We start from the raw sequence: 27,533 nt of genomic DNA, 5'->3' as shown, positions 1-27,533 counted from the left end.
TAACCAGCTGTATCTCCTCTAAACCTGGGAAGTTCGTACAGACGGGGCTGCCGGGCAGTGGTTAAAAGACGGGTTGAAGCCTGGCAGGCTTTCCCCAGGAGCTGCCCGTGGCGTGCGAACGGGAAAGTCGTCTGGAGATGCAGCGGGAGGAGGCGCCGGCACGGAGGACGCCCGCGTCGCCCCTCGGGCTGTCGCTCGTGTGACACCATCCTCTGGGCGTACATCAGAGTATGTTTTATCCTGCCTTAACCCCCGGGGAAGGTGAATTACGTGATGGTCCACAGGGTTGGGAGCTGCCAGACTGTGCTGGTGTGTTAGCCAGGACCTTTTCCCTTGATGAGAAATAGTAACGACCTCGTCGTCGCTGGCGAGGATGCTGCTGCCTTGGCTTTTGGTGAGGCTGGAAGTAGGTGGAGCTGCCCTGGAATTGCACCTATTCCCCCCGCCGCTTTCGCCTTGCTTATGTACGGATGGCAGCGGCGTGCGCAGGAGGGGGCGATGCGCAGGCGTTGGAGCCCTGTCACTTCAAATTACTCTTATTAAACTCCCGAAGGACTCGTGGCACGTTATGGGCTATTGCGGGAGCTATTTCATTTCAAACAGCAAAGCTATCTGAGAGTTACAGGAGTACAAAAAAGCTCTCAAATTCTTCTGCTGCTTCCCTACCCTCCCTTAGCTTTTTAGAGAATCACTTTCGAACTGCTATTCTCTCCCAGCAGATTTAAGTTTGGGTCCTTGGCAGGTTGTTGGGCTCTTCCATCCTGGGAGTGAAACAAACTTTAAAAAAAAAAAAAAAAAAAATCATTCCCTCTCGATAATTTAAGTCGCATAGTGCACTAGAGCCTGCTTAAAAGAATAACTCTGAAAAGGACAGAATTTTTAATAAATGTTCTGTCTAGCACAAACTGTAAAATATTCATTTAAGTCGGTTATTTCACATTACCGAGCAAGTGCAAGAAGAATTAACTTTCTGAACAGCTTAAGGTGCAATTCAGTAATAACCTGAGCCATTTAATGAATGAAATATTTAACATAATTTGCATACATTAAGTGATGGGATACGGAGTATAACAAATGTAACTCCGAGTCAGAGAGGAAAACCAGGAGGAACAAACATGAATTCCTCGGTGTGAACCCAGACAGTTTCCCTTGGCAGCGGTGCTGGGACAGGGAGAGAGCTGAGCTCGGAGGCCGTCGCGTTGGGCAGCCCTCGAAGGCGGAGGATGGACCACGTCTGTATGGTGGGTCTTGCCGCCTCTCTGCCGTCTGCCCGGGCAGCCCTCCCTGCATCAAAAACCTCTTTGGTGGGCGAGGAGGAGAAACCTCGATGCGTTTGACTTCTCTGGATGGCATTTTTCTACTTCCATATGCTTCTTGTATACCCACAAATAGCGTAGCCTTTCTTTCTCATCACCTCTTCTCACGGTGCTCGTCTCCAGGGTGGGGATTGAGGAAACGGCACTTTTGCCTCCCCGTCTTTGACTTTCTCGTGTGAATTAAGCCAAATGGAAACAACACTGTCTGAAGAGAAGGGCGTGAGCAGACCTAGCAGAAGTGGTTTTGGTTAGGCAGCACAGGTCGGGCCGAGCATCGCTTCTGCTGCTTTTCTGGCTCTTGAAAACTCTTGGTCCCACAAAACACAATTTTTAAAAATTTTTTTTTTTGTTTTTTTTAAATCAAATGGTATTTTAAGCGCACACGAGAGGCTGGAAGATCTCCGTGTGCCGGAGACTCCTCTTGGCGGCACGATACTCGGTGTGATGGCGTGAAACGGCCTGGGAGCTCCCCTGTTCCAAAACACTCCGGGAGAGCTCCGACCACAGCTGGGTGCGAACCCGCACAAAGCCCGTCCTCGGGACGGGGCTGCCGGGGCTCTCCCTCGGGGCACGCCTGCTCCCGGCCGTCTCTGTGCCCGGCGCGTCCGGCACTACCTGCGCGTCCAGGAGACTCGCCGCTGGTCGACGTGGGCTTTGCAGTGGAGCTGCCCTAAGGGATGCCGAGCACGCGTGTTGTGTCCCCGGGAGCGGGCATCCCTGAGCCGGCACTGCTTTAGGATGGTCACAAGGTAAACTGGGGCCAATTAAGGCAGTGGAAACCCCAGGAAAGGAAAATAAGAGGTGAGCCTTGGTGCTTTCCCCCCCTAAAAATAGAGAGCGCTTTAACGGGCAGTAGGTGACCAAGCAATTTGTTCTCAGCAGGTTGCTTCAGGAGGAGGTGGTTGCGAATTTACCTGTGCCCAGAAATTGCAGTACATAATCAAAACAGTGGCAAGGTTGGATTCTCAATTATGTCCAATTAATGTGGGACTTGCAGTTAGTTTTCCCTAACTTAAGTGCACTTTAATTCATTAAACTCTTCTTCTTCTTTGTAAGGGGCCACCCTTCTGGAAACTATGTAGTGAAATTAAGTGTCCCAGGGAGTGTGTGTGTGTATTTATCTATCTATCTGTCTATCTCTATCGCTTGGGTGGGGTCGGGAGCGGCCGCCCGGTGACTGAGCCCTGGGGAGCGCAGGATGGACCCGAGGGCAGCCGACACAGCACATGGTGATCCAGGTATGGCAGCAGCGTTGACTTGTCCGAAGGCTCTATAAGCTTTTATTACTTTATCCCACTCCTTTTGCAGCCTGGCTCTTCCCTCTCCTCTCTACCAGCCTGGCGCACTGAGCAGAGGCGTCTGTCGTGCTGCATGCCCCGATGCTCTGATGATCTCGGATCACCTGGAGGTGATGCCATTGACGCAGACCCTCGCAGGCTGTATGAATAATGCATCTTTCTCTTCCAATCCCCGTTACTTTGCTTCCCTCCACCCCCACACCCCCCCAACCATGCACTCTGTTTCTATCATGTTGATCGTTTGCCCAGTTTGCACTTTGTTTAGGTCTCTCGGCTGGTTTTCCAGCCTGTCTGATCCTCACTTGTAAATGCCTTTTGTCATATTCAAATACTTCCTTCTTACTGCTCGCCTTCCAGGTCATTGGTAAATATTAAGCAATACAGGATGTAGGCTGAAGACTAAATATGAAAGGACTTAGACAGGGAATCCCCATCTAGCTGGGAATGCGGAGCTCCTTGATGTCAAAACTGACGCTCGAGAACTTTAAACGCTTAAAGATAGGGAAGAACAGAGTAATTCTGAAATGCATCTCTTTCTTTGTTAAACAAGATTTTTTTTTTTTTAAAGGTATAGAATTTTCAATAAGTTATGAAATGAGCCTGCTGTTGGGGGCATGAAACAGACTTGGATGAGTGTTTGAGGTCCCCTCTCAGCGGCTGGATTTGGACTGCCTTAAAAGAGGGAGGGTTGTTTTCATCCCTGCTGTCGATTTGCCTTGACAGCGCGTTAAAGTCAATATTACCCTAAAAACGTTCTGCTTTCATAACAGGCAATTTTGTTTGTGTTGAAAATGCTTTGTTTGATTTCTGGAGCCATTCATTACAGGATTAAGGCTTCAAATTGGAGCCAATTAGGTCTAAGAGCTGCTTTTAAAAAGCTTTTTCCAAACGCCAAGAGCTTGAAGGTTAAAATGCAGTGAACTAAGCATCCAGCCCTGCACGCAGGGACTCTGCCGGGGTGCCGGGTACCACCTGGGGCCGGCCGCCCCCTCGCTGCGGCTGCATCCCCGGTGGGAGCTGGCGGCTGCAGTCATGCCATGTACAGCGGCTCACCCTTTTTCTATATTTAGTAAGAAATGCATCAGCATCCCTTTTCCTCCCTGAATTCCCTCTGGGAATGGAGCTGGTAAATAGCTGTTGCACTAAAAATAACACCTGCACCAGCCCCTGGCAGCCTCTTTCCCTTCCCTGGCTGAACATGGACCCCAAGGGCTCAGGCTGCTACCCCGGGAGCAGATGTTTGGATTTATGATTATTTTTATTTAAAAAAAAAAAGAAAAAAGAAAAAAAGGCAGAAATCAACCACTTAAAAACATAAAGACCATGAAACCGCCTGTAATGCTTAACCTTTGGAAAACATTATTAGCGCTCTCAGCCGTCTCTTCTCTATTTAATAAAACACGAGGCAGCCCCGGCAGAGCCTGCAGTGATTTTCCAGCCGTTGCTGGCAGCCAAAAGGTGACCCGGATTGCGCAGGCAGCCGCGCCAGGCAGAGGGGCCGGCCCGCTCCAGGAGCGCGCGTCCCTTGCGCTCTCCCCTGGGTGATATGGACATTGTCCCTGGTTTCACACCGACCTTCTGGTCGACTCCTTTCTGAGGACAAATGCTAGAAATCCTGGGAAATTTGCTGCCCTGGCACTGCTCAGAATTGTAAACGGCTTTTATTGCACAAATAATACCCCTTTTTTATTTGTCATTTTTTTTTTCCCCTTGTCCTTTTTTTCTTAAATGTTTTCTCGAATGTGAGGAATGAGTAAAATCTCAGAAGTCTGCAAATAACTTGCAAAGAATTTATGGTTCCCTGATGCTGCTCTGGTTTTAGGCTGTTGACTTTCTGTTCCAACATATCAAATAATTCTGGGCTGGAGGGTGCGTTTCCAGCGGATGAAAACCAGCTGGCGATAGCAGGTCCTTCTCGGGGGTCAGATCTGCTGTGAGGCCCCAGACTAGCAGCCCTGGGTTAATAGGCATGGCCAGATACCTACCTAGAGCAGAAATACTTCCACTTTCCTGCCCCACACAGAAGGGAGGACGGTTTGATTGCAGCCATGAGTGTAACGAGTTGCACAGGAGCTGATCCCATCCATTAATCAGCATTCGTGAGCTGCTTCCAGATACTTGACCTGTCAGTCCCATTTCTGGGAAGAATCCACCGATTTACTGGGGGAGTTCTGGGGGGAAAAAAAACCCCAAAACACCAAAAAAATCCCCCCAAAAACCCAACACCTAAACCAACCAACCCAGCAGCACAGGTCGGGAACTGGAAATCACAGCTGGGTTCCTAATACTAATTTTTCATGGTTTTATTTTCTTTCTAAACCTCGAGTAACAGTTAAAAGTAGGAGGAAGAACTTAACGAGCCATGAATGCTTGAAATGAGGAAAGAGAGCCTAGTGCTTAGATTTACAACACAAATGGCTCAGGTCGTAACTTAGCCTGGGAACAAAACTCTGCCTCCCGAGGTGTTTTGGTTTTTCTTTTGCTGTTGCAGTTGCTTCCCAGTGGGGAGGGCTGGGGTATCCTTGCAGACCTCTTGGCTCTGATGCTCGGTCCGTAGCTGCTCCATCCTGCCTGGTGGAAGGAAGACGAATTTCTTAATTGGTTGTGTAATGGGATCATTTATAATGTTTTAGGTAATAATACCAACAATTTCAAAAGGTCTTTTTTTATCCCGTTGACACCCTAGGCTTTGTTTGAGGTTTGTTTGGATTAATTGGGTTGATGTTTGGGGAAGAGAACAAATACCTGCTGGTATTTGATTTTGCTTGCCCAGCTGTGTGATGAAGAGAAACGGCAGCAGACCTTAAACGCCATTGTATTGTCTCTGGGAAGATTTGTGAGGGATAGTTGGCTCCTAGAAATAGAATTTCGGAGCCTCGTCACCGCAGTTACCCGGAGTGTTTTCAGGTCCGAGTGTCAGGGTGACCCAAAGAGGTTTTAATGAATGAACGGGCACCGCCTTTTGCATCTCTGAAGGCGGCACGGCAGGGAGCTCTCAGTTTCTGCTAACAGCTCTGTGGCCTGCGAGTAATGAGCAATTAATTATATAAATATTTGAATAACGCTTTTTCTGGCCACCTCTTCTTGTTTACTCCTATATTTGATATTGGTCCTTCTTCCATTTAGATATTTTTATTTTAATGGAGCAATACAAGGTTATGGACTCTTGCAACAGATTGGCATCTGGCGATGCAGTGGGTGCGCCTCTAGGAAGCACAACCGAAAGCCGTTAGTCTCTCATAGGCCCCTCTTCTTTTGGGATCTTGGCTACTTAATAAAGGGCTTGGGAGTTGTATCGGCACACTGCGCGGCTTCATTTCAAATGCTTTTCGTAAACTTTCATCAGTGTCTCCATGCTCAGGTTTGGGGCTGCAAATGCTGTGATGCTCAAGACTCGATCAGTACCATTTTATCTGTTCACAACTACAAAACATTAAGAATTATTATAGGAGTGATAATAATGAGTAGCATTGGTAATTTCTTTTAAGGTTAAATGTTGTTTGCACAACAATACATGGGCACTTGTACAATATTTACAGAGCACCTTGGAGAGCTGGGGGAGTCTTCCATGTAAACAATGCAAAAGGAATAAAACCATGAAATAATAATTTCTGGTAAAGCAACTCCTTTATTTAGCTAGATCTTCAGGAGAAGAGAGATCCTTGCACTTGGAGGGCAGGAGGGGGATATATGAAGCATGCAAGCAGCAGCAGCAGCCGCCAGAAACCCACTTTACACTGACGACGATGTGGGGGACTGAGTTCGTCGCAGGACAGTGCTACTTTAGCTGAGAATGTAGAACGCACCAGTTACTGCTCCTTCCAGCTTTCCGTGCTTTGTGGCTCTCGGTTGGACCAGCATCTTCATTCAAACACAGCTTTTATCATGATTTAATGTGTATCTTTTAAGAAGGATTTTAATTCCCTGTTTGAAATAAGGAAACGCCATAAATCAGAGACAGAATCTTTTAACATTTACAGTTTTAAATGAATTCCTGTTGAGAGTCTCTTAAGCCAGATTTATATCTGATTCTGCATTGAACTGTGTCATTATGTGGGACTGAAAAACTCTTACAAAATTAGGCATAATGCAAAAACATGCTGAAAAGACAGTTCTGCAGGAATGTGGAACATTATTATGTTAGAGAATATTGGAGTGAGGAATATGCAGAAAGGGGCAATTACCATGGATATTTTCCTTTTAATGAACCTTGCACAGTTCTTTGGTGGAAGGGTTTGCTGCTGTCTCCTTGCAGGGAGAGGCAAATCGAGAAAGTGCGGACATTTTCACCTCATCTGGCGTTTGGATGTAGCTGCCTCGTTGCAAAGAGCAGGACTTTGTGTCACCCACGTAGTGGGAAGGAGGGCGAGCTGGGCTGGAGGGTGATGCTCGCAGCCAGCGCCGGGTCGGCTGTCACCCGGGGTGGAGGGACCACGCGCGGGCTTGTCAGCGAGGCCGCCGCGTTCCCGATCCACGGGGGAACACGCGGTGGGTTTCTGGTCTCGAGTCAGAACGAGAGCTGGGGCCAGCCAGGGCTTTGCTCTGGTGCTGGATGGAGATCTCCTCCCCGAGCGGGCGTATGGGCGGTATCCGCACAGCATCCCTGTAGCGTCCTTGTGGCCTCGCGCCGACGACTGCGATTTAAGACTACGCGTTTGGCAAGTTGGGAAAGAATAATTGCAAATACCAAGCACGGTATCGTGCTCTTCTTTTTGTGTCCGCATTTTACTCTCTGAAACCCAAAAGGAGGAAATCCCTGTAGGCTCCCAGCGAAGTGATTGTAGCAGCAGGTTGCAAATAAACAAAACCTGACGTTTTCCCCCAAAATGTATTCCTAAGGCCAGCAGTCCAGATTCTTACAGCTTAAAATCCACCAGCATCCTTCAGCCCCCTTGTTTACCGGGGCTGGAGATGTTGGACTTGGCCGGTCTCGACTGGAGATACGGAACGGCCTTTCGCAGGAGAGTGTGCCCGGTGACGTTGACGGGAGGTGATGGGAACAGCTCTGCGGGTTTTCCTCCCTGCGGATCTCCTCCAGTGTCTGCCGTGGGATTGCTCCCTTCGTGGGGGTTCAGCTTTGGGTGCTTCCTTGCCTGCAACAAGCTGCTGCTTTCCCTTAAAAACCAGAAATCAAGCGGGTTTGAACTCTTCCAATCTGGATGGAAAATAAGAAGTTAAATGTAGCACATTTGCTGATGATGTGGTACTTAAACCTGAATAAAGAAGGGAAAAAAGATGAATAACGCAGATACTGCCTGAAGTACTACTTCAGCCACCGTTCTTCCAGCTGACATTAACTCGGCTGTTTTACTGAAACAAGCCAAAAGAGCTAAATATTCTCAATTTGTCGTCCTTAATTGAAGAAGACAATAAAAATGTGAGGGGCTGTCTGGAAGATGTTTAATAATGTAGCCTGCATGACTTAGCGCTGGGGAAGAATTAGAGAGGTGAAGGGGGAAAAAACCCTATATACAGCATTACAGTGGCTTTATATAGAGATCCTTTGTGTTTCTCCCTCACGTGGGATGGTTTGGCTGGGCTCGGTGGGAGACTGCCAGAATAAATACGAAGCAGTTCGAGGGCAAAGTCATTTGGGGCCTCTTCTTTCCCAAATCTATTTTTGCTACATTTTTTAGGTAAAGAGTGCCCTTTGGTTTTTGCATTCAGCAGGGCTCAAAAACTTGCATTGCCCACAGCGGTGGGTTAACGGAAGGCGATCTGGTCTGTTCCGCCGTGGGGTTTGCCGGTCAGTGGAGGAGAGCTGCAGAAAATTAAATGTTCCCCTTGGTTTCTGTGGGAGTTGAGAGCAGGGTAGCATCTCCCCATGGTGTGTGCCTGGTCCAGAGCATGGGGACACTCTTCAGCATCTTCAAACCACATGACTGTTCGAATTATGTAAAATAATTGAAGTTTTTACTGTTATACTGTAATTGATGGAACATAGATACACGTATCTTACTGAATTTTCTTCTTTTATCCCACTGCCTATTTGAGTCTTTCAGGCTACGGAAGAGAAGTCCCGTTTGTGTACTAAAGCTAACAGCGACAGCAAGATGATAGTTCATATATTTCTTTAAAGCGCAAAGTTTAGTCCAAGGTCATTTAAAAAAAAGAATAATAATAACAATAATAATAAAATAATCATGTAATGATCGGTGGGTATTTTCCAGTAACTAAAGATTGGGCATTATTTAATATTGCTCTGTTCCACTGACTATCCCTCAGTTTGGGACTGAAATGGAAGATAAAATCTATCCTAATCCCATTAGGCACTGCCTGATTCAAGGTCTGACGTCGCTAATACTTGTGACTAACGGTACTTCTGAGCAGAGCGGTTCAGGACAGCCATTGCTAAGTGCCTTTGTGCAGAATTATGGTCTTGCTATTATAGAGACCTGTTGCATATTTTAAGTTTACTATTTTCCACGTGTATTTGGCAGGTGACTGCTGAGCAGATGTCATTTAACTCTGGTGTCTGTTAATCACTGCATATTCACTTGACTGTTTTGGGGTTTTTTTCTTCTCCTTTTCATCAGTTTTAGAGAAAATTATTTCTCATCTTAATCGAGTTTCTTCATACCAGGTTTAGCCTTGAAAATAAAGCATTTAAGTTGTCCACTTGCTAAACTTATAGAAGTTTTAAGAGTGACAAGGGCTAGACACTTTGAGCTCTGGTCATGCTGACCTGGAGGAAATGCCTTCACTTAACTGAGCTGAGCCTTACAAATCTGTACAGTTCAATTGGCATTTTCCTTCTAGTAATAAACAATCTCCAGCAACTTCTCAAATTAAAATTCCAATGAAAAGTATAGCAGAGTGGGCTGAAGTCTTACATGTGCTGGAAAATGTTCTATGAATGCAGTCTAAATGGGATTGTGTAAAATAATCATTAATTATTAATTATCAGTGGAGACGGTCAGAATTTGCTGGGATGTAGGAAAACGGTTGTTAAGTGGGGGTGCTGTGGGGCACATTTGTCTGGGTAGATCAAGTTCTCCATTTCCATGAAGTCTCCCTGGAAGTGTTTAGGTGTAGGTGTAAAACATGCCATGGCTTGAGTTTGGATGATGTTGGTTACATGTCTGACCTCTGTTATTTTTTCCTTTTCTCCCCCCCCCCCCCCCCTTTGTGCACTCCTGTCTCTCTCCATAAGTTATCTTTGGGAATGTGTCCAAGCCTGTTTGAAGCTGGGTTTTTTTTGTTGTGCTGGGGCTGCTGTTGGTTTCACCCTCCTACTCCTTTAAGTTTAGGAGTTAAGCCAAGCTGCTCAAGTGTTAAAACTCGAGGGGCACCCCTTTCGGCGGCACCCTGGGTGCGTGCTGCCCTGGCATTACTGCGGAACGCCTTCGCAATCAGATGACTTGATCAGTTCAGGATTCCTAAATGTCATCCTGTAATGTCTAATTAAGGTTGCAGTTTGAAGACATCATGTACTTTAATTGAAAACTGTAAGCGTAATCTATTCCATTTTTTTCTGTTAAATTAATAGTGTGGACCTTTAGCAGATGGTTAGCGAGACGCTGTTATTAATGAAAACATCCCAGCGCCTGCAATCCAGCCGCTCGTCGCCGTGCACAACACGGAGAAACAAGATGTACGTCTCCCCCACCAAATGCGTTTTCCACTCCGTGGCTTTATTCTCCTGCGGTGCCAATTAGCGGTCCCAGGGCTGCCATTGCGCCTCTTTTGCAAGATTTAAACTCTGCAGAGGTGCTTTCTGCTGGGCGAGGCTGGGCGAAGGAGCTGGCAGCAGCCAGCGGGCTGCAGGTTGTCTTCTGCTCTCTGGCAAAGCAAGGGAAAGCAAGAAACACTTTGGGCCCCCAAAACTGTGGTTTTCTCATCCATTAGAGTAATAGACTAAGTGGTCTGGCTTAAGCTATTTAATGGTATTTTCATGGGTATAAATAAGCACCCCTGCTGCATGCGAGCACGGCCCCAGTTAACAGGGGTGAGCTCTCCCTCTCGATCCCTGCATCCTCGTGGGTGAATGTCACCGGGTCATGTTCGCCTGTCCCAGGTTCTGGAAACGAATCCTTTGTTCCCCCCTTTATGCTTCCTTTCTTCCTCTCCCCTCTCCGGTTGCTTTGCTGTTTCCCAGGGGGACAAGCGGCAGCAGCAGAGACTGGGGAAAGCCGGAATATTTATCACTCTCTCCTACACAGAGGCTCTAAAACGGCTTCTGCAAAATAAATCTCCTTTAAGACCCTTCCGGAGCGGGGTTTGGCTTATTGCTCCAGGAGCAGAGAAAAGCCTTTTCTTCCCCAGGCGACTAGCTGGGACCCCCAGCGGTGATGGCTCCGGAAGCCGCCACGTCCTGGCGACTTGCGGTTTTTCTGTCTGCCAGAAAACGGGCATTTAAAATCCAGCCTTTTGCTGGGGGAGCTGTGGTGGTGGAGCACAGGGCGAAGCAGAGCATCCTTGCATAGGTGCCATCAGGCGGCCGATGGAGAAGGGCATCCCCAGGGCAAGAGCATCGCTCCGGGATGGAGATGCTCAGAGGGAGGGGTGTCAGGGATGCAGGGATCCACTTTTCCCAATAGCGCCTCGTAGCTATACAGCCAGGAGGAATTTGCATTGGCTCCGAGGAGACGAAGTTTGAGTCCCGAGGAGGCAGGGACCTCGTTACAAAGCAGATCTCTCCCCCCGCAAGGGTGCTGAGGAAACGGGGACCGATGCCGTTTTTTTTCCCACAGGGGACACGGGCGTAGCGGAGGTTTTTGTGCGCGGCAGCCCCCCCCGCGGCAGCCTCCCCCTCCCGGAACAGAGAGCCCCTCAGTGCGGCGGTGGTTGTAAATGATTCAGTTGGTTAGCTGCAGATACCGATGATAAAACCCAGCTTCCATCTAATTTGATAGGACGTTAATTAGCGTACCCTTACTCAGTTAGAAAAATACATTTTAAGTGAAGTTTTAGTTTATTTTTGTCTTTAATTCTGTCGCGATGGAAAAGGTGCTGTAGTAACTGGGGAGCTTGCTTTCAGGTTCCTTTCATCAGACACCAAACGGGGTAACACTGCACCGTCCCGCTTCTCCCTGCCGCGCATTTGGGGACAATCAGAGCGAGTCCCGGCAAAGCGCGGCTGCTGCTGGGAGGCTGGGCAGGTTTTTGGAAGAAAATCCCTGGCACACTTTGGAAAACCAAAGCCACGCAAATCCAGCCTGACAACCTGCTCTGGCTTCTCTTGGCAAAATGCAACACTAGGACATGTCTATCCCATCGGCCTCCAGCTTGTGTCGCTAACACAGGTTATCAGTAAAACCATAGTAATATTTGGGTTTATTCCTCTTCTCAGCTTCGGAGTGTGCAGATCAACATTTTTACTTTAGAAAGCTGCAGATGGGTAACACTTGGAGACAAAAAATAAAGCACTGCCTGCAAAAGGAAATAAAACATTTTGGTGTAGAAGTGTTTTGCTGTTGACAGGTATTTCTCAGCCCGATGGCAGCCTGACTTGTGTTTCTCTGCTGGTTACTCAGAAGCTTTGTTTGCTTTTCTCTTGCTTCTCATTTCTCCCCAGCTCACCGAGCGACGTCCGTTTCAAGGCTGCATTGCTATTTTAGGCCAAACAACTGGACAAATGAAATGGTATTGCAATTTTTGTTCCAGTGATGCTAAACAAGGTAGTGAGACCTTGCTCTGTGTGGCTTTCAGATCAGTTTGTAGTCGTAATATTCAGAATATTAATGGCTTTGAGAGCAAGGACGGCTAGAAAATGAAAATGGCTTGATCCCAGCTGAGGAGATGCTACATAATCAACATGAATTTGTATTTTCATTTCAGAGTGGAAGGACGATAAGGAAGCGATGGGCTGGAATTTGTCTTTATAGCAGCGAGGACGTGGAGATTTCCTAAGAGAATAAATGTGCTTGCTCAAGAGAATGCAACTTTATTAGCTCTGTGGTATAAATCCAGAGATGTCTACAAACTCTCCTGCTTCCTCTTAAAACATGCATACGTTTCAAGCTTATTAATTTGGATGCGTATAATTCATACGAAGTAATAACTTGAAATTCAGACTTTTGTTTTTTTTAAACTAATGATTTATTGCTTGGAGACAAGATAGGTGGCCTAAGCTACCTGGCACGGGGAATCCTGTTTGGGTTCCAGTTTCACTTTTTCTTTTGAGAGATCAGGTGGGAATTGCTGATACCCTCGCAAGGATGCAGAGATGACCTGGAGGGGGTCGAGCTGGGAGGAGAGAGCCGCTGCCGCTCGAATCCGTGGCTTCAGCCAGCCCCTTGGTACCATCTCTGGGACAACAGTAATCCCAGTTAGCTCGTGCTAAGGAGTGCCCGCGCTCAGGGTTTTGGGCGAGAGCCGTGCGGGACGATCGCCTGCCGGCTCTGTCGAGCGATGCCTCTGCGCTTGCGGCCCTGCCGTCTCCGGAGCCCGTGTCCCTGCGAGCGCGCGGAGCCCGGCTGACGGTCGCGATAGCTCAGCCCCGAGCGCTCGGGGCGCTCCCGCGGCGCGCTCGCTGGGGTGCTGCTGCCTGCTCTCCCCGCGCCTTCGCTCCGTCGGGGAGGCGTGACCGCAGCTGCATCCCGAACGCGTACGTCCCGCGCGATAGCCTTTCCTTGCATCTCCTCCGGGCTGAAATTCAGATTCAGAGATTGTCTGCTGCTAGGCGGGGGTATTTGTTGCGAGTTTCCGAGCTCTTTATAACTTTTTCTTCCAAACAACGTGCGTGTTCCCCTGCCGGTCCTTCACCTGAGAGCAGGACGGAGTCCGCAGCTCTCCTGCGCGTGCGATGGGTAATGAGCCTCTCCGACGCCGCCGGTGTGCTGGATCCCTGCCCGCCGGTCCGCTCCCGGCTCGGTGATGGTGTCCGCTTTAGTTCCTGTCCATAAAGAGAAGCCCGCTTCAGCGACGCCGCTGCGCGGGCACGCAACGCGCGCCGTGCTGCGAGCAGCTCCCGCCTGCTCCGTGTCCGCCGCCGCCCCTCGGTCCGGGCTCCCGGCGCAGCACCCCGAGCCGATAACGCCTGCGGTTCGCTCCTCCGCTGGGTTCACCCGGGGCTTAACGGCGCAGCTCCCGCACGGGGCTGTCGGGACGAAGCCGGGGGACGAGCGACGGGAAGGGATTCGGTGGCAGTCGTCTAGGGACGCTATAGCCCGCGCGCGTCCCCTCTGATGCGGTTAGCTTGGCTTTACGGCTGATGGCTCTTGGACGCGTTTGAACTAATAATCTTAGCAAATGGGGGAGCGCGAAATAAAAATGAATGTTCGTTTATGTAAAATGCTTTCAGCCCGAGCAACAAAGTATAAATTAAACCACTGAATTGTATGACTAAGTTTAGGATGAAACATAACTCGTGTGATTTTAATGTGAAATTACCTCACTGCTTTATGGGGTGCTTCCATTAGCTGATCAAATTAAGCCTTTTTTCCTCACCAGTCTCTTACAAGCTATGAGCATAGGGCTCAGTCCTACAGGCTCTCACTTAGGTGGGAAAGGCACGCTCCGAGCATTGCCGTGGAATTGGCAGGCACAGTCAGAAACAGAGCTGGATCCGCACAAGTTTCGGTATTTTGACCTTTCTCAGCAAAGCTCGCTCAGCTTACTTGCTGACTTTGTTTCCAAAGCTGGGCTTAGAAGGGGTGCGGGGCCAGGTGGGACGTCCCGGCCAAGGGGCTGCTGGGCTTGGTGCGTGGTACCCTTGCCCACAGAGATGCTCTTGGGTGGCCTTGGGGTCCATCCAGTGTCACTTACCCCGACCGGTGCCCCACAGGGACTCGCCAGCGGTGATGAGTCGGGCGTTTACGGCAAGCGCGTGTGTCCTTTTATTTTCTCTGCTCGCGTTATAATTAAACAGCAAAGCTGAGGATGGAGACCTGGGGTTTCAAAGCCTGGCTCTGTCTCGTCTGACCTTGCTGGTGCCACACTGCCTTTTGTTTGTAATCTCGGGCAAGAAGCAATGGAAAAGGGTTTGATAGGAGACAAAAGCAAACAATAGCCTCGCTCCAGAGATACGATGAATGGGACATAATTGAATTTTTTGGTGAAGACATTGATTTGACCCTGGAAGACACACAGAGTGAATCATTAGGGGAATTAACGCACATTAAAATGCAGGGTTTTTTTTATCAGAGGGCTTTTATTGTGCCTATAGTTTTGTTTTTAATTATTTAATGACTTTGTGTCTTCTGGTGATAAATCTATTTCTTCCCCCTTCTTTCAAAAGGAAAGACTGTGTTGGTGTGACAAAGGGGTACATGCCCCACGCAGCTGATGAGCACTGGCTCTTCGTTAGCAGCCCTGCTTGTGCCCCAAAACGCAGACAGGCACACGCTTTAAAAAGTGTCTCTTGCACACTGTTGATAAAACAGCAGTGTTAGCCTGACCACTTTTTCTGGGCCTTTCGGATTTATTTTTCCAACCTGTCTATAGCAAAAACTCTGTAGGAATTAATGTGTTGCAAGAAGCTGTGTGGGATATGGTGTCTGGGAGGAAAGTTTCCAGACTTGGGCTGCTGGGGGTGAGTTTGACCCTGGGTTTTCGGAGTGCTGACCGCTCCCAGCTGCAGCTCTTTCTGTGCTGCCTGCGGCTTCAAGACTTCTCAGAAACCTTGTCCTTGTGTTTTGCAGCTCACAGGTGGTGCTTTCCTCGGATTTGAAAAAAACAGCTTTTTTTTATGACTTGAGCTGCTCGGGCTCACCTTTAGCTTGGTTTGAGCTTTGCTTGGAGGAGCTGCGTGGCTGCAGATTTGTGTGTGCATGCCCCCTGTGTTGTCTCTTCCATGAAAAGCATCTCCTTTCGCTCCGGCCTCTGACCTCGAAGCATCCACCCCTGTCTGTTTGCTGCCGACCCTGGTTTCTGGGGTTTTCTGGGACTTTCCTGGGCCACGGACACAAAGATGTGTGGTTACAGAAAGCAGAACATTTCAAGACCAGGGTTTAAAGGGGTTTTGCTGCTGACAGCAGAGAAGCCTTCCCCAGCGGATCCTCCCCATCCTGGTCCTGTGCATCCCATCCCTGGGACAGGCTTTCTCCATCCAGGCTGCGGGCGCCGACCCGAGGCATCTTGCCGCTGCGCTCCTCTGCTTCGTGTGCCCGGTGCACGCAGCTCTGCTATCTCCTTCCCTCAGAAACGCAGCGTTTCGCTGCGCAGACCCTGTGCAGGGTTCCCCCCGGTACGCAAGATGTGCCTTTCCGCCGGGCTTTGCACGTGCGGGAGCGTCCGCCGCCAGCATCACCGAGTCATCTGTTTCTCGCAGTTCTGCTCCAGTTTGAGGTGGCAGACGAGGGATCATTCTCCCAGAGTCGTGGCGCTTGCGTACTGACAGAAGTTGGCACGTAGGTGTCAAAACCATAAACCGGCGTTTCTGCTCACCGCTTCCTCCCCGGCGCGGCGTGGGGTCCCGCGGCCGGGGGAGCGATCGGGCACCGTGGCAGGAATTCTCCTGACGCCAAACCTTCTTCGGACTCTGCGTGCCTGGTTTCGGCTCCCCCCGCCCCGCGCCGGCAGCACGCGAACCGGATCGAGGAGCTGTTGGTACGGTAGCTCGCGACGCTGAGCGTGCCGGCTCCTCGTCGCTGGCGATGCCACGACGTCCTGGTGAAGGGTGCGGTGCTCCGGGCGACGGCGTTGCAGGCAGGCGTGGGCAGGGCGAGCAGACGAGGCAGGAGATTTCGGGATTTTTTGTTGCCCCATTTGCATGCCGGTCCTTGTAATTCTGAGTACACGAGGCACAGAAGGCAGCGTGGAGGATTCGCCGTCTCTCTGCTCTACGTGTTAATTTATAGCGCTGCCGTGAGCTAGATTTTCCTTGTTATCCAAGGTATTTCCCCTGGAGGAGGGAAATCAGGCTGTAATATGTCATTAAGCAGAAAGCCTGGGGGAGCTCCTATCCTGATTGATGCGGATCCTTCTTTTATCCTGTTAGAAGAATTGAATTACACGTTTTGAGTTGTCTCAAGATCCAGCCTGGAGTCTGGTTGGAGCTGTGCCTTTCTGTACCATGGAACGTGCGTGTGTTTCGGTGCGTGTGTTTCAGTGGGTCGCCCGCATGCCTGCGGCGTCGATCGGCAGCTTATTCTTTGGTCTGCCCAAATTTGTTGAGCAGGCCCGGGCTGGCAGCGTGGAAACAAACGTTCTCCTTCCAGATGGGAGCGTCTCGTTGCCACAGCTCCTCCCATCCGTGACAGTCTTGGGATGAAGATTCCGAGCGTGCAGGGTATAGGCTGGCTGGAGGGAATAAAGTAAGTGAGCCTTGGGTAACAGCGGCATTCATTCACCTGAAATACTTTGGTTTTCTCTGCTGTGGCAATGCATTTGTTTATTCACCCACAAAAGTTAAAAATTGCTTTATTCTCCTTACGGCAAGTTTAATTTTAGTAGGAATAGGCAAAATCCCATGTTAATCTGAAGACCACCGAACGTGCCTATTTTTGCAGGATTTTGAGGGTGAATCAGCTGGATCTGTCTCTGCATCAAAGGGATTTGTTTCTGTAAATGCCTGCTCATGCAGATCATACGCTGCGAGCATCCAGGGGACTTGGGTGTTAGAGAGGACGTATAGAGATCTCCCTCTTCGGCATCTGCTGGCACTCGTTCCTTGGTATCTCCAAAGCTCATCTCGCTGTAAGGTGTGAGATGACGCAGATTTGTAATGTAGCGACTCGAGGCCATAATGTGGGATGGGCTGGGAATAAAATTCTGCAGACCGCAGCACATTTGGTGGAAATACTGTACTGGCTTTAAAAAAAAAAGCAGAGATCTTGTTTCATATTTTTGGAAGAACTTTAGTTGCAGAGTATTTTTTTTATGTATATATATATATATACACACACATGAAATCAGCGGTTGGCTCCTACAACTCGCACCCTGCGTCAAAGCCGTGAGTTAACGCTGCATCGGCGGCTCCCGTGGGGAGCGACGGGCAATGCCTCTTTGGAGCCCAGTGGAAATCTGGGACCAGACCTTTTTGGCCGTGCAGCGGCTGAATTTTAGCACTTGCATCTGGTTCAACTGCGGCTTCTGTAAAAGCACAAGGTTTGGCGTGTCCTCCGGGAAGGTCACGAGTGTAGATGCTGTGTCAACGACCGGCGTCCCGGTGGAGGGCTACACCGGCTTATTTTGGTATTGAATTTTATGTGGCAATTAGCCAGAAATTAAAAAGAAGTGTTTTCGGAGCTTCACGTCACTGCTCCTCCTCCTGGCTCATGAAGAAGCGGTACTGCTCCCATCGTCTGCTGTTAGGGTAGGCGTTTAAAAATGCAGAGTCGGGCTTGGGAAGCGAGCGGTGCGGCGGTGGATTCTGGGAGAATTTATTTGCAGTGTAAACATGTTGGTCAGGAGTCATTAATATGACATTCACACAACTCTAATAAAGTACATAACACGGAGATCTGGCACCGCTGCAATACCCAGAGGACATTAAGTATGAGTCTTAAAACCAAGAGTATTGGAAACAAGATATTTTTACGTCTCGTTTGGGAGTAATATAATTGCATTTTGTGGCTCTAGCAGATGCTTGGGCCAGCTGGTTGGAGAGCATTGTGGATTTTTTTAGCTTTGGTACTACACAGCTACAACCCTTATATAGAACTATCTTTTTAAAAAAAAAAAAATCACCTCCTGGTCGAAAGACCCATTTCTTGTGTGCGCGTTACCTTCGCGATGGCGCAGCCTGTAGACATTTCTGTTGCAGGAGCTCTGGAGATTCAACTGCACGCGTTTTCGTGGTCTAATTTGAGGCAATGGAACACTGAGGGCAGCCTCGCTGACCTTCCTGCGTAGCTTTTGCTGTTGCAAGTCTCCCTCCGAGAGGGAGACTCTGGACCTGGCTGGTAGGCAATTTTTGGAAGAGAACCATCAAAACCCTACGTATTTCTGAGTATATCTTCGGGGTGGGGGGGGACCTTGTTTCCAGCAGCCTGTGGACTGCAGGCCCAGGGCTTCTTGGCCATCTCTAGGTGTCGGGACGTTGCTGGCGTGGTGACGGCAGCCGTCGTGGTTAGGGACGGTCACTGGTCCTGCATCTCCTCCGGCGCGGATCGCCCTGGTCTCTCCCGGGGCTGCTGGCGACGCTCAGCCTGTCTGCAGCGTGGCCGCCCCACAATCGCTCCGGGTTTGTACCAAGGAAATTGATGGGCGGCCATCCCGCGTTCGTCAGGCGTATGTACAAGCACCGTCGTGAATTATCTCGCCGGCGCCGATAATTTCCTGTGAACAAATCGGTTCTGATCTGGAAGTAATCGCCCGTATCATTCCTGCAAGTGGGAGCGATGACTTATGTTGATGTCACCCGCTGGCTTTTTATGGCAACGATTAATAATTCAGTAATTCTCTCTGCAGTGATGCTGTTCTATTTATAAATATTTAATTTAGCTTCCCGTGTCCGTGTTGTCGCTGCCTTCCCCTTTGCCTCCTGACGTAACGCCAGGCTCTCGGCGATGCTGCGGTCACCAAAATTACCAGCAAATTGTCTGTGCTGGAAAGTGTTAATGCCTTTCCTCGTTTGCATCTCTTCATTATGTTATTTAAGTCTGGCTTTGGTGGCGCAAATACAAACGTTGACTGAGCACACTATTGCAGTCAAAACCCGATTGAAGCTGAGACCTAACCCGGGGCTGGCAGCTCCTTGTCTCAGTTATAAAACTTCTCTGTTATAGAACTTTCCGGTTTCCAACACAGCCATGCAAATAACTCTTTTTTTCTTTCTGCGTTTCTCTTTCAGGAAATTGCAGCTTATTTAATAACGTTTGAAAAGCATGAAGAATGGCTAACAACTTCCCCTAAAACAAGGTAACGTTGCTCATGCTTCAGCACATTGACTCATTCTCACTGATGACTTGACTCGCTAATCAATGCGTTGGCCACTGAGCGAAAGCTCCCAGTCATGCTTGATGGCTTGTGACACCAAACTCTCATTAATTGACTTAATGAGCATTTTATTGAATGAAATCAGATTGATTAAAAATGGAACAGCTGCAATCTTGACAGGTTAAAGTTTTAACCCGATTGTTCAGGATTTAATTGTATGCCTTCAGATGAAGGGGTTTGAAAGCCTGTGAGCGAGGTTGCAGGCTATTTATCTTGACAGTGCTCCCTGCAGCCTCCAACTTTAAATAAATAAAAAAGCGCAAAGCCCTCCCCTGTGCTCTGCCTGTTTAACATGCAGTCGCAGGGATTGTTTGCGTTTTGGTGTTTTTCTTGCTGGGGTTAAGTGTTTGATGGCGAGGAGATCCCAAAAAGCCGCATTAACAGACATGTTTGCAGTTTATTATTCAGTAAATGTCATGTCTTCTTCGCGCTGCCATAAATGTTTAACTCCTCTGCTCCCTTGGGAACCGATACGTGAAGTTTCGGCTGCGGATGTTTTGCTGCCGTTTCGGCTGTGTTCAGGCTCGCAAAGTTTCCGTACGTCTCACCAACACAAAAAACAGCTCTTGCTTTCTGATGTGGTGGGGTTTTTCCTTCTTTTTCTTTTTACCAATCCACCTCTTTCCTATTGAAAAGGGCAGGGTTATCAGAGGGAGCCTGCTAGGACCAAGGTGGGAGAAGAGCCTTTTTTAGCATCCCGCATCCCATCGCCATCCGCTGCAGAGACCCAGTGCCAGAGGTGTCCTGGGCAGCTTGTTGCTGGGTTTGGCATTGCCTCCCTCTGTAATTAGCAGGAGCAGAAATTACAGTGAGACGCAAGGACCGGTAGACCCTAACGAGTAGGGCAGATTAATTGCCCCGGTGTTTCGTAGCTCCCAGCCGAGGGGAGGGCGGAGGTGGAGGAGCGCAGTGCAGTGGCAGTCGGGGCACAGAGAGGATCTGCTTTCTGTGAAGTAAGGGGGAAAAAAGCTATGTAATTTTAGGTTTGGTTTTGGGTGTCCATCCCCCCCTCCCCAGTCTGTTCTATATTTTTTGTGACATCTTTAGGTAATGCATTTGTGTCTGTAATACCTGGACAGAGAAACATTTGAAACTCGATTGCTTTCTCAAATGGTTCTGCAAGACCCAAAGCTGCTGTGGTGGCTGAAGGGCCCGTAGGTGGACCTTTCCCGCGGATGGCAGCCAAGAGTCTCACCTTGGTGGGTGCATAAACGCTTTGCTTCACTCTCCTTCTTGGCTGCAGGACAGCAGGTAGTATGATAATATGAGAGAAGGCTTTCGTCTGACCTGGTAGTCAAAGTTTTGGAATTAAGGCGAAATAATTTCTTGCTGAACCTTTGCTAGATAAGCCTATTAAGTGGTCAGAAAAACATATTAACTAGTCTGGGTATACATGGCATCACTAAAGATAGGAGATTATAATGTTTTTGTAGCAGTGTCTTATGATTTTAAGAGTTTGGTTTGCTAAAGGCAATGCATGAAAATAATTGTCTGATTAATATTACAATACCTTCCTCCTGTCTGTTTACACTTGAAAGAATGAGTGTCGCAGGAGATGGAAAGTTGTGACGGCTGTTCAAGGACCTTCTTAAATCATTGAGTTAGTTTTCCTTCTTTTTTTTTTTTAATATAAAAATTAATTGGAAGAGTTAAATGCTGAGTTCATACAATCAGGGCTCTCGGTATTACAGAATTAACGACATCGATCCAGCGCTGAACTGGAACACTCCCCGTTCTTTGTTTGCTGCTGTGGGTGCTGCTAATTTCATCTCAGACAATTAATAAAAATTAATTGCACCACTGACGCTTATGGAGTTTCTTAATAAGATGATGTATAGCGTGACCCGAGGAATTGCTGCTAGACGGATGGCTATAGCGGACTCTGAGAGCGGCTGGACGATGCGCGTCGGGGGCCGGCGGTTGCCGGAGCTGTTGGCAACTTCTCGGGTTACTGAGCTAATGCAGAAGGTGGCAAAAGAGGAAGAGTTCCTTTCGAGCCCTGCCTGCCATTTCCGAATGTCTTCATCTCTTTCTCATAAAGAAGTTCCTGTGTTTACAACACAGTACTGGTCAAGTGTCGCTTTGGTCGTGGATGGAGGAGGAACTCTCTTACGATGCCATTGTGGTGGCATTAGAGGAGTGATGAGAAAGCTTTTAAAGGTCTCTAAAATGGCTTTTTTATGAAACTTCTTGTTGAATGACTCTAATTGATAAAATATGCTGATGCAAGTATACTGGAGTATTATTACAACAGTCTTTTAAGCACTCCCGTTTATCAACATAAATTAACAAGTACACCTCGCAAGGCATCGACCTTGATGTTTCCTTGAAATGGTGTTTGGTTACTTGATAATGTGCCAGATAATCCACAGCGGGTATTCCACTCAGCAGGGTGAACTGGGGAAGCTTTCTGCTAATGCAGCAAGGCTGAAGTCTCTGACATTTCCAAGTTTAAATGCAAATCGTGACGACAAAAAAAAAAAATTACTTGACATTTGTATATCAAGTAGAACTTAATTGTTATTTACATTGGAATTTCAGTGACAAAGCTGACCTTCTTAGTCCAAAAACGTTCTGCTAGATGAAGATACTTTGCTTATCTGTTTCTAAGTGCCTTCTGTAATTATAATTTCTAGAGGATTTTAAAAATACGCTTGAGCGATCCGACGTAGCTTCACCTGTGTTTCACAAGTGAGGCTCAGGCCACCGAAAAGTCTTGGCTGTGCCCAGAAGCTACGAGGTTAGAGCCCGAATGCTGTTTTAGGCAGTGAGACATTAAGATTTCTGCAGCTAAAAAAGTTGGGCAGCAGCCTGCTCCTACAAATCAATAGCGATTTACATACGCTGTCGGTATGCATTTGGGGGAATTCAGTTTTACTTCTGCTACCTCCTGGGTTATTTTTAGCATTTTAATTCCCCTCTCCTGGCTTCAGGAAAAAAAGCGTCACTTTTTTGGTGTCACGGGCAGGGACAGTAGGCTGGGCGGCATTTCCCACTGAAAAATCCCAACCTGATAAATCACAGAGTTGTCGGGACCCGGTTCGTGACAGCTCCGTTTGCGCGCCTGGGATGGGAGTGGGAAGGGCTCGTCCCGCCGGGCAGAGCTGGTCCTCGGCTCGGAAGCAGGCGCGGGCTGCGGAGGGGCGATGCTTCGCAGCCCCCGTGGTGAGCCGAGGCTTCGGGGAACCTGGACCCAGCTCGAGGCTGGAGGATGTGCCAAGGTAGCGAAAAGCAGGGAAATAAGTAACCCGGCTTTCTCTCGTCAGAGACGTCGTGTCTTGGAGAGGACTATTGTACCACTTATTCACCTCAGCTTTTGCTGATACTGGTCGCTGAAAGCGGGGATGCAGATTACATTAGGCCGGTTAGAAATCACTTTTCCTGATTGAAAATGCACACACAACAGTGGTTGTTTTCCTCTGTTACTTTTTTAGCGATTTTTGCTGGCTCCAGAGTTTTGAAATTTCCTGGGAAATTCAATTTGTTACATTAAATGTGGGCTCGTGCCTAGGCTGGAGCGGAGGGTACCAGTCCGCAATGAGATTTAGAGGGAGCACGGCAGGCAAACCTAATACAATTATTGTTTCAGCAAAACTGCCGGGGGGGATGTAAAAGCGAGAAGAAACACGCCTGTCTCCCCTGGAGAGCATCGCCGGGTGCGGTGAGCCCTGCTGCCCGCCCGGCCGTCCCCGCTGCCGGTGCTGGGGGGGTGGGAGAGGGCCTGGAGCCGGAGCTGGGGCAGGGATGGGGTCAGTATCGACCGACCCTCCGCGCAGGGGGATTGCAGGGGAGGACCGACCCTGCTCCGCGGCAAGGGGCAGGAGCCTCGCCTCGTGCCCGTCCCGCTGCCCGTCGCCCGAGGAGCACGCTCCGGTCCTTACCTGTCCGGCGGTCCAGCTTAAGGAATGTATTTCATCTTGGATATCTTGACTGGGGGCTTCTTAAAGATAAGTTAGGATCTTGCAGTATATTAATTTTGTATTAAATAATTAATAGTAAAATTAATTGAATTATTCAATTTTCAGGTAAAAATAGGCTCATAAATATTCATAACTTACTTTATTAAGGGGATTTCCATTTCCTGTGTCATTAAAGTGAGATTAACTAAGGTTGGGTTTAAATGAAGATTGAAAACAATTGTGCTTTGGAATTAATTTACTGCGTTAGGTCATTACCTTGCGAGGAGGCTCGCCGACACGCTCTGGGCGGGAGCCGTCCCGCTGTGTTGGGTAGATCTGCTGCCAGGATGTCCTGGCACTTGTGAACTGAGCTGGAGGCTCCGTGTTGAGGAGATGCTCGTGTGAGCGGGACGTCGTGAAAAGGCGACCGCCCAGAGCTTGTGATCGATGGCAAAAGTTCTGTCCATCTCCCCTTCTGCTTATCGCCGATAAAAATACTCTTGAAACCGTGTTTAGACTTTCAAGGCACGTTTGAAAGGTCCTTGCTTTCTCGCGTGGCTCACACTCTCCATGGGATCCAGGACCATCAACCTTACCCATGCACGGTGCCAAAATTTTGGGTTTTCTGCTTGTGTTGCTGGAAACTCTGTTTGCATGTTTGGGGTCGCATCTGACCTATTTTTCCTTCATCAAAGGCAATGTGTGTGCTGTCAGCTCTTTCTGGCTTGGGATGCTGCTTGGCATAATCCCTGCTAACTGTGGCACATCTCTTTCTACACTTTAAAGATTTCATGACTCTCAACGCTTTCTTCTCGCTGCTCTCAGTATTTCCTACTTTTTTTTTTTTTTTCCTTTTTTTCCTCTGAAGAGGATGAACAGTACAGAGGTGGTTTTGAGAGGCATTGATTCATATAGATTTTTAGCCGCTGTGGTCCAGGGGTGTTGAGACGCCAATAATTAATTCCTTTAACAGCTCACCCCATTTGTTTTAACATGACCTAGCGGCAGGATCGCTGGGAGCCATCAGGACGCCCTGGCCCAGATCAGTTGACGGTCTTCAAGTATTTCATGCAAGCCCTGGCCATGACTGATCCAGCCTGGGCAGCTCCTGGAGAGCTGGTGCTCCTGGAGAGCTGGTTTCCCTTCGTATTTAACCCGCGGCTCAGGAGAGCTGCATCACCGTGGAAGACAGCATCGGCCAACTTGGACAACCAAGGCGAGATGTCCGTATTTCCATTATGGGTGGGATTCAACTGGCACGGACGCTGAAGGTTGGCTCCTCCAGCCTGCTGATCTCTCCGCAGCCACTACGTGTGTTCACCAGGCTCTGAGTTTGCCACTCGTCAGCTGGGTACGGTTTCAAAGATGCTGGCTCCATAGCTGGTGCATGCAGACGGACATCTTCTCCTGTCCCCGCTGCCCGGCTTTGCGGGGACGGCGGTGCTGGGCTGCGAAGACTCCCGCTCTTCTTCACGCAGAGTCAGGGGAGAGTCCTGTGACGTCGCCCCTTGGAGAGACAGAGAACCCTAGAAAACATGGAATTGTCAGAAAAAGCAATTATCTGATAATAAAGCGATTAAATTATTCAGCAAACTACTATCAGCCTTCAGTGAGGCTTGGTAAGCTTTTTTCCATCGATAGATACAGCCAAGGAAAATACGTGGCGTTCATTTTTGGACAAAACTGACTTTCAAAATTTGGGCAGGCTCTGACTGTTTCTAGGTCAGATGTTACAGGGGTGGGAGGGTGCTCCGGGTGTCAGAGGCCACTCGGTACGAGTGAGTCCCTGCCGTGTCGACGGTGTGATTGGGGTTTAATGGGCTGTGAGCCAAATAAGAGAGGAGCTGCCTTTGTCCCGGTTAGAGCAGAAGAAAGGTAAAGATGTGCAAGGAGAGATTTTGGGTTGGGGCTCCTGGCGGCTGGAACCAGACCCGCCAGACCATCCCATATTTTCATGCACTTTATGCTTCCAGTCAAAGGATACCGAGAAGGATGGAGCGTCTAATTGCAGTTGTGGGACCGCTTTGGAGGTGCCCTTTTCTCCACAATGCGTAGAGGCTGCAGAAGGGATAGGAAGACTGGTATTTGTTCATACTGTTTTAAACAGCAACAAAATTAAAGTCTTTGTCGCATTTTAAAGGCTTTGCAACTTAATTTATATTCTGGTATGGTAATGAAGAAGCATCTTTTGTCCAGGAGGTGAGATATGCAAAAATAACCTTTAAGTTGCTCATAATTAACCTTTAATGATATTCTCTCATTTTTTCCGATACATTCTCTGCATCAAAAACAATGTACAGAAAGAGTGCCTGAGACTGCTTGTTGCATCTTAATGGCCTGCAAATACCAGCTGATTAAAAAGAAACTATTTATTGGGATTATTTATTGACAAAGTTTTTTCCCTTCAGGAAATCTGGCGCTGAAGTTGGAGTGCTGGGCTGGAGCCAGGCATCGCGGCTCTCCCCACTCTCCCGTCCTTGGCCAGCAGAGATCAGGGTGCCCAGGGTCCGGTGGAAGGGGATGCCTTGTCTCCGGAGGGCGGATGCTTCGCTTTCTGGATGGGGAAGGTGTAACATTTTTGGCAAATATAGCATGGTTTAAATTGCACGCTGGTGCGTTAGCAAGCGTGTGCTAGAAATCTGGAATTGGGAAGAGGGCTTTTGCGCCCCACGTGTGTGAAGAGCAGCCGGGAGCCGTGCATCACGGCGGACCTGCTATTCAGATTGGAAGAATACAAATTGATTTGTATAACAACCCGCGTTTGTCAGAAGATGAGGAGCTGACTGCAGAGGCTGGGGTTGGTTGATTTTTTGGTGCTGAATAACAGTGTTTGTAAGTAATGAGCAGGCTTTTATCTTGCTGTGCCATGAGGAATAATTTGCTAACCTGGTAGCTGGCGTGCTTGGCGGGTGCACGTGCTGTTCATGCGCACGCTGCTGGGCTTGTAGCGTCCTTTGGTTTCTCTAAAGGGGTTGTGGTCTTCCTGGACGTTTACAGAAATGTGAAATTACTCCTTTCTCCCTGTCCTGAAGGTTCTGTCCTTTACGCTAGGAGTTTCTCTTTTCGTTTCTGGCGTACCTGAACAGCAAAAGGCTTCCTCGCTCCCGCTGTGAAGGTGCGAACTTCACCCTCCCGTTGTGCTCTTCTCTTTTCTTCCCCTTCCCTCCCAGCTTTTGGAATAACGTCCTTTCGCAGTCCACGTGAACTGGTGCAGTTGAGAGGCGTTTGTCAGTGGTGGTGCAAGCGGCGCTGCGGGGTTTAATTAATTGCGTAATGGGGGCGATTGGTGCTGCGGCGAGATGCTGGCGGCTGCCTGCTCTCCTCGCAGCTGAAAACCTGCGGCTCTCCCTCCCGTTCGTCCTCCCGGCCCCTTGCCTGCTGCTCCACGAGCTGCTGTAAAGTCCCGAGGCTGGTAATTCAGATTGGGTTTCCTGCAATTCGCCCTCCCGTTTTCTAAGGCATCGATTTCAAAGCCCCACAGGCCTTGCTGGGGTCCTGCGGTATCAACCTTCTAACAAAGCTAATTTTGACTGTCCTCGTACCGTCACCGTCAGCTACTGAGGGACGTGTTTTCCCATTTCGCTGCTGCTGCTTTTCTGGCCTTCACCCACGGACTGCTACACCTGCAGTATTCCGTTTCCATGTAGCTTTATGCATTTTCCTGTAGGTAGATGGGTGGTTTTCCAGGATGTGTACGTCCCCGTGCTTGCATTTAGAGGAGGATCTTGCGGGAGACTCCTTGTGTGCAATGTAGCATCAGGGAGTGCAGCTCCGGCTTCCCGAGTCCGGTTACCTGCGCCGAGGCTGCTACGAGAGAACGCTGCGATTTCACCCGCCTGCTGCTCTGCAGGCGGTGGCGAGAAGTGCTGGAGAAGTGCATGAACCTCCTCAGTCCAAGTATGGAGGAGATGGTGGGTGAGCAATAAATACAAAGGCTGAGAGCACAGATACAGGGGCTGAGCTGGTTTTTTTTCTTTTTTTTTCTTCCTAGTCCTGAGAAACACAAATTTACAAAAATCTGGCAAAGATTCTCCTAAAGTTACACTCGGTTGGCATTCTTGCTACGTGTGCTGTAACAATACTTTACTATAATTAAATTTTAAATTCCGTGTAGAATCTGGTGGGTAGGCAGATGTACCGGTATGTTAAACTTTATGTCACTTAAAAATGGTTTTCAAGTACATCAGAGGGAGACC

The 27,533-nt window shown here is 48.8% G+C and overlaps 1 protein-coding gene across 10 annotated transcripts in view; it reads left to right on the top strand.

Moving 5' to 3' along the window:
* The window catches only part of CAMTA1 (calmodulin binding transcription activator 1), a 325,997-nt gene that overhangs the window by 62,647 nt on the left and 235,817 nt on the right, over positions 1-27,533 (top strand). For all 10 annotated transcript variants that reach the window (XM_030017247.2, XM_030017244.2, XM_030017243.2 and 7 more), the window contains one exon: positions 19,293-19,360. In XM_030017247.2, coding sequence (XP_029873107.1) covers positions 19,293-19,360 — 68 coding nt within the window. The remainder of the gene's footprint in view (positions 1-19,292; positions 19,361-27,533) is intronic.

The sequence above is a fragment of the Aquila chrysaetos genome, chromosome 6 (assembly GCF_900496995.4).
Source record: "Aquila chrysaetos chrysaetos chromosome 6, bAquChr1.4, whole genome shotgun sequence".
Lineage (NCBI taxonomy): Eukaryota > Metazoa > Chordata > Aves > Accipitriformes > Accipitridae > Aquila > Aquila chrysaetos.
This window is presented reverse-complemented; position numbering and strand designations above follow the sequence as displayed.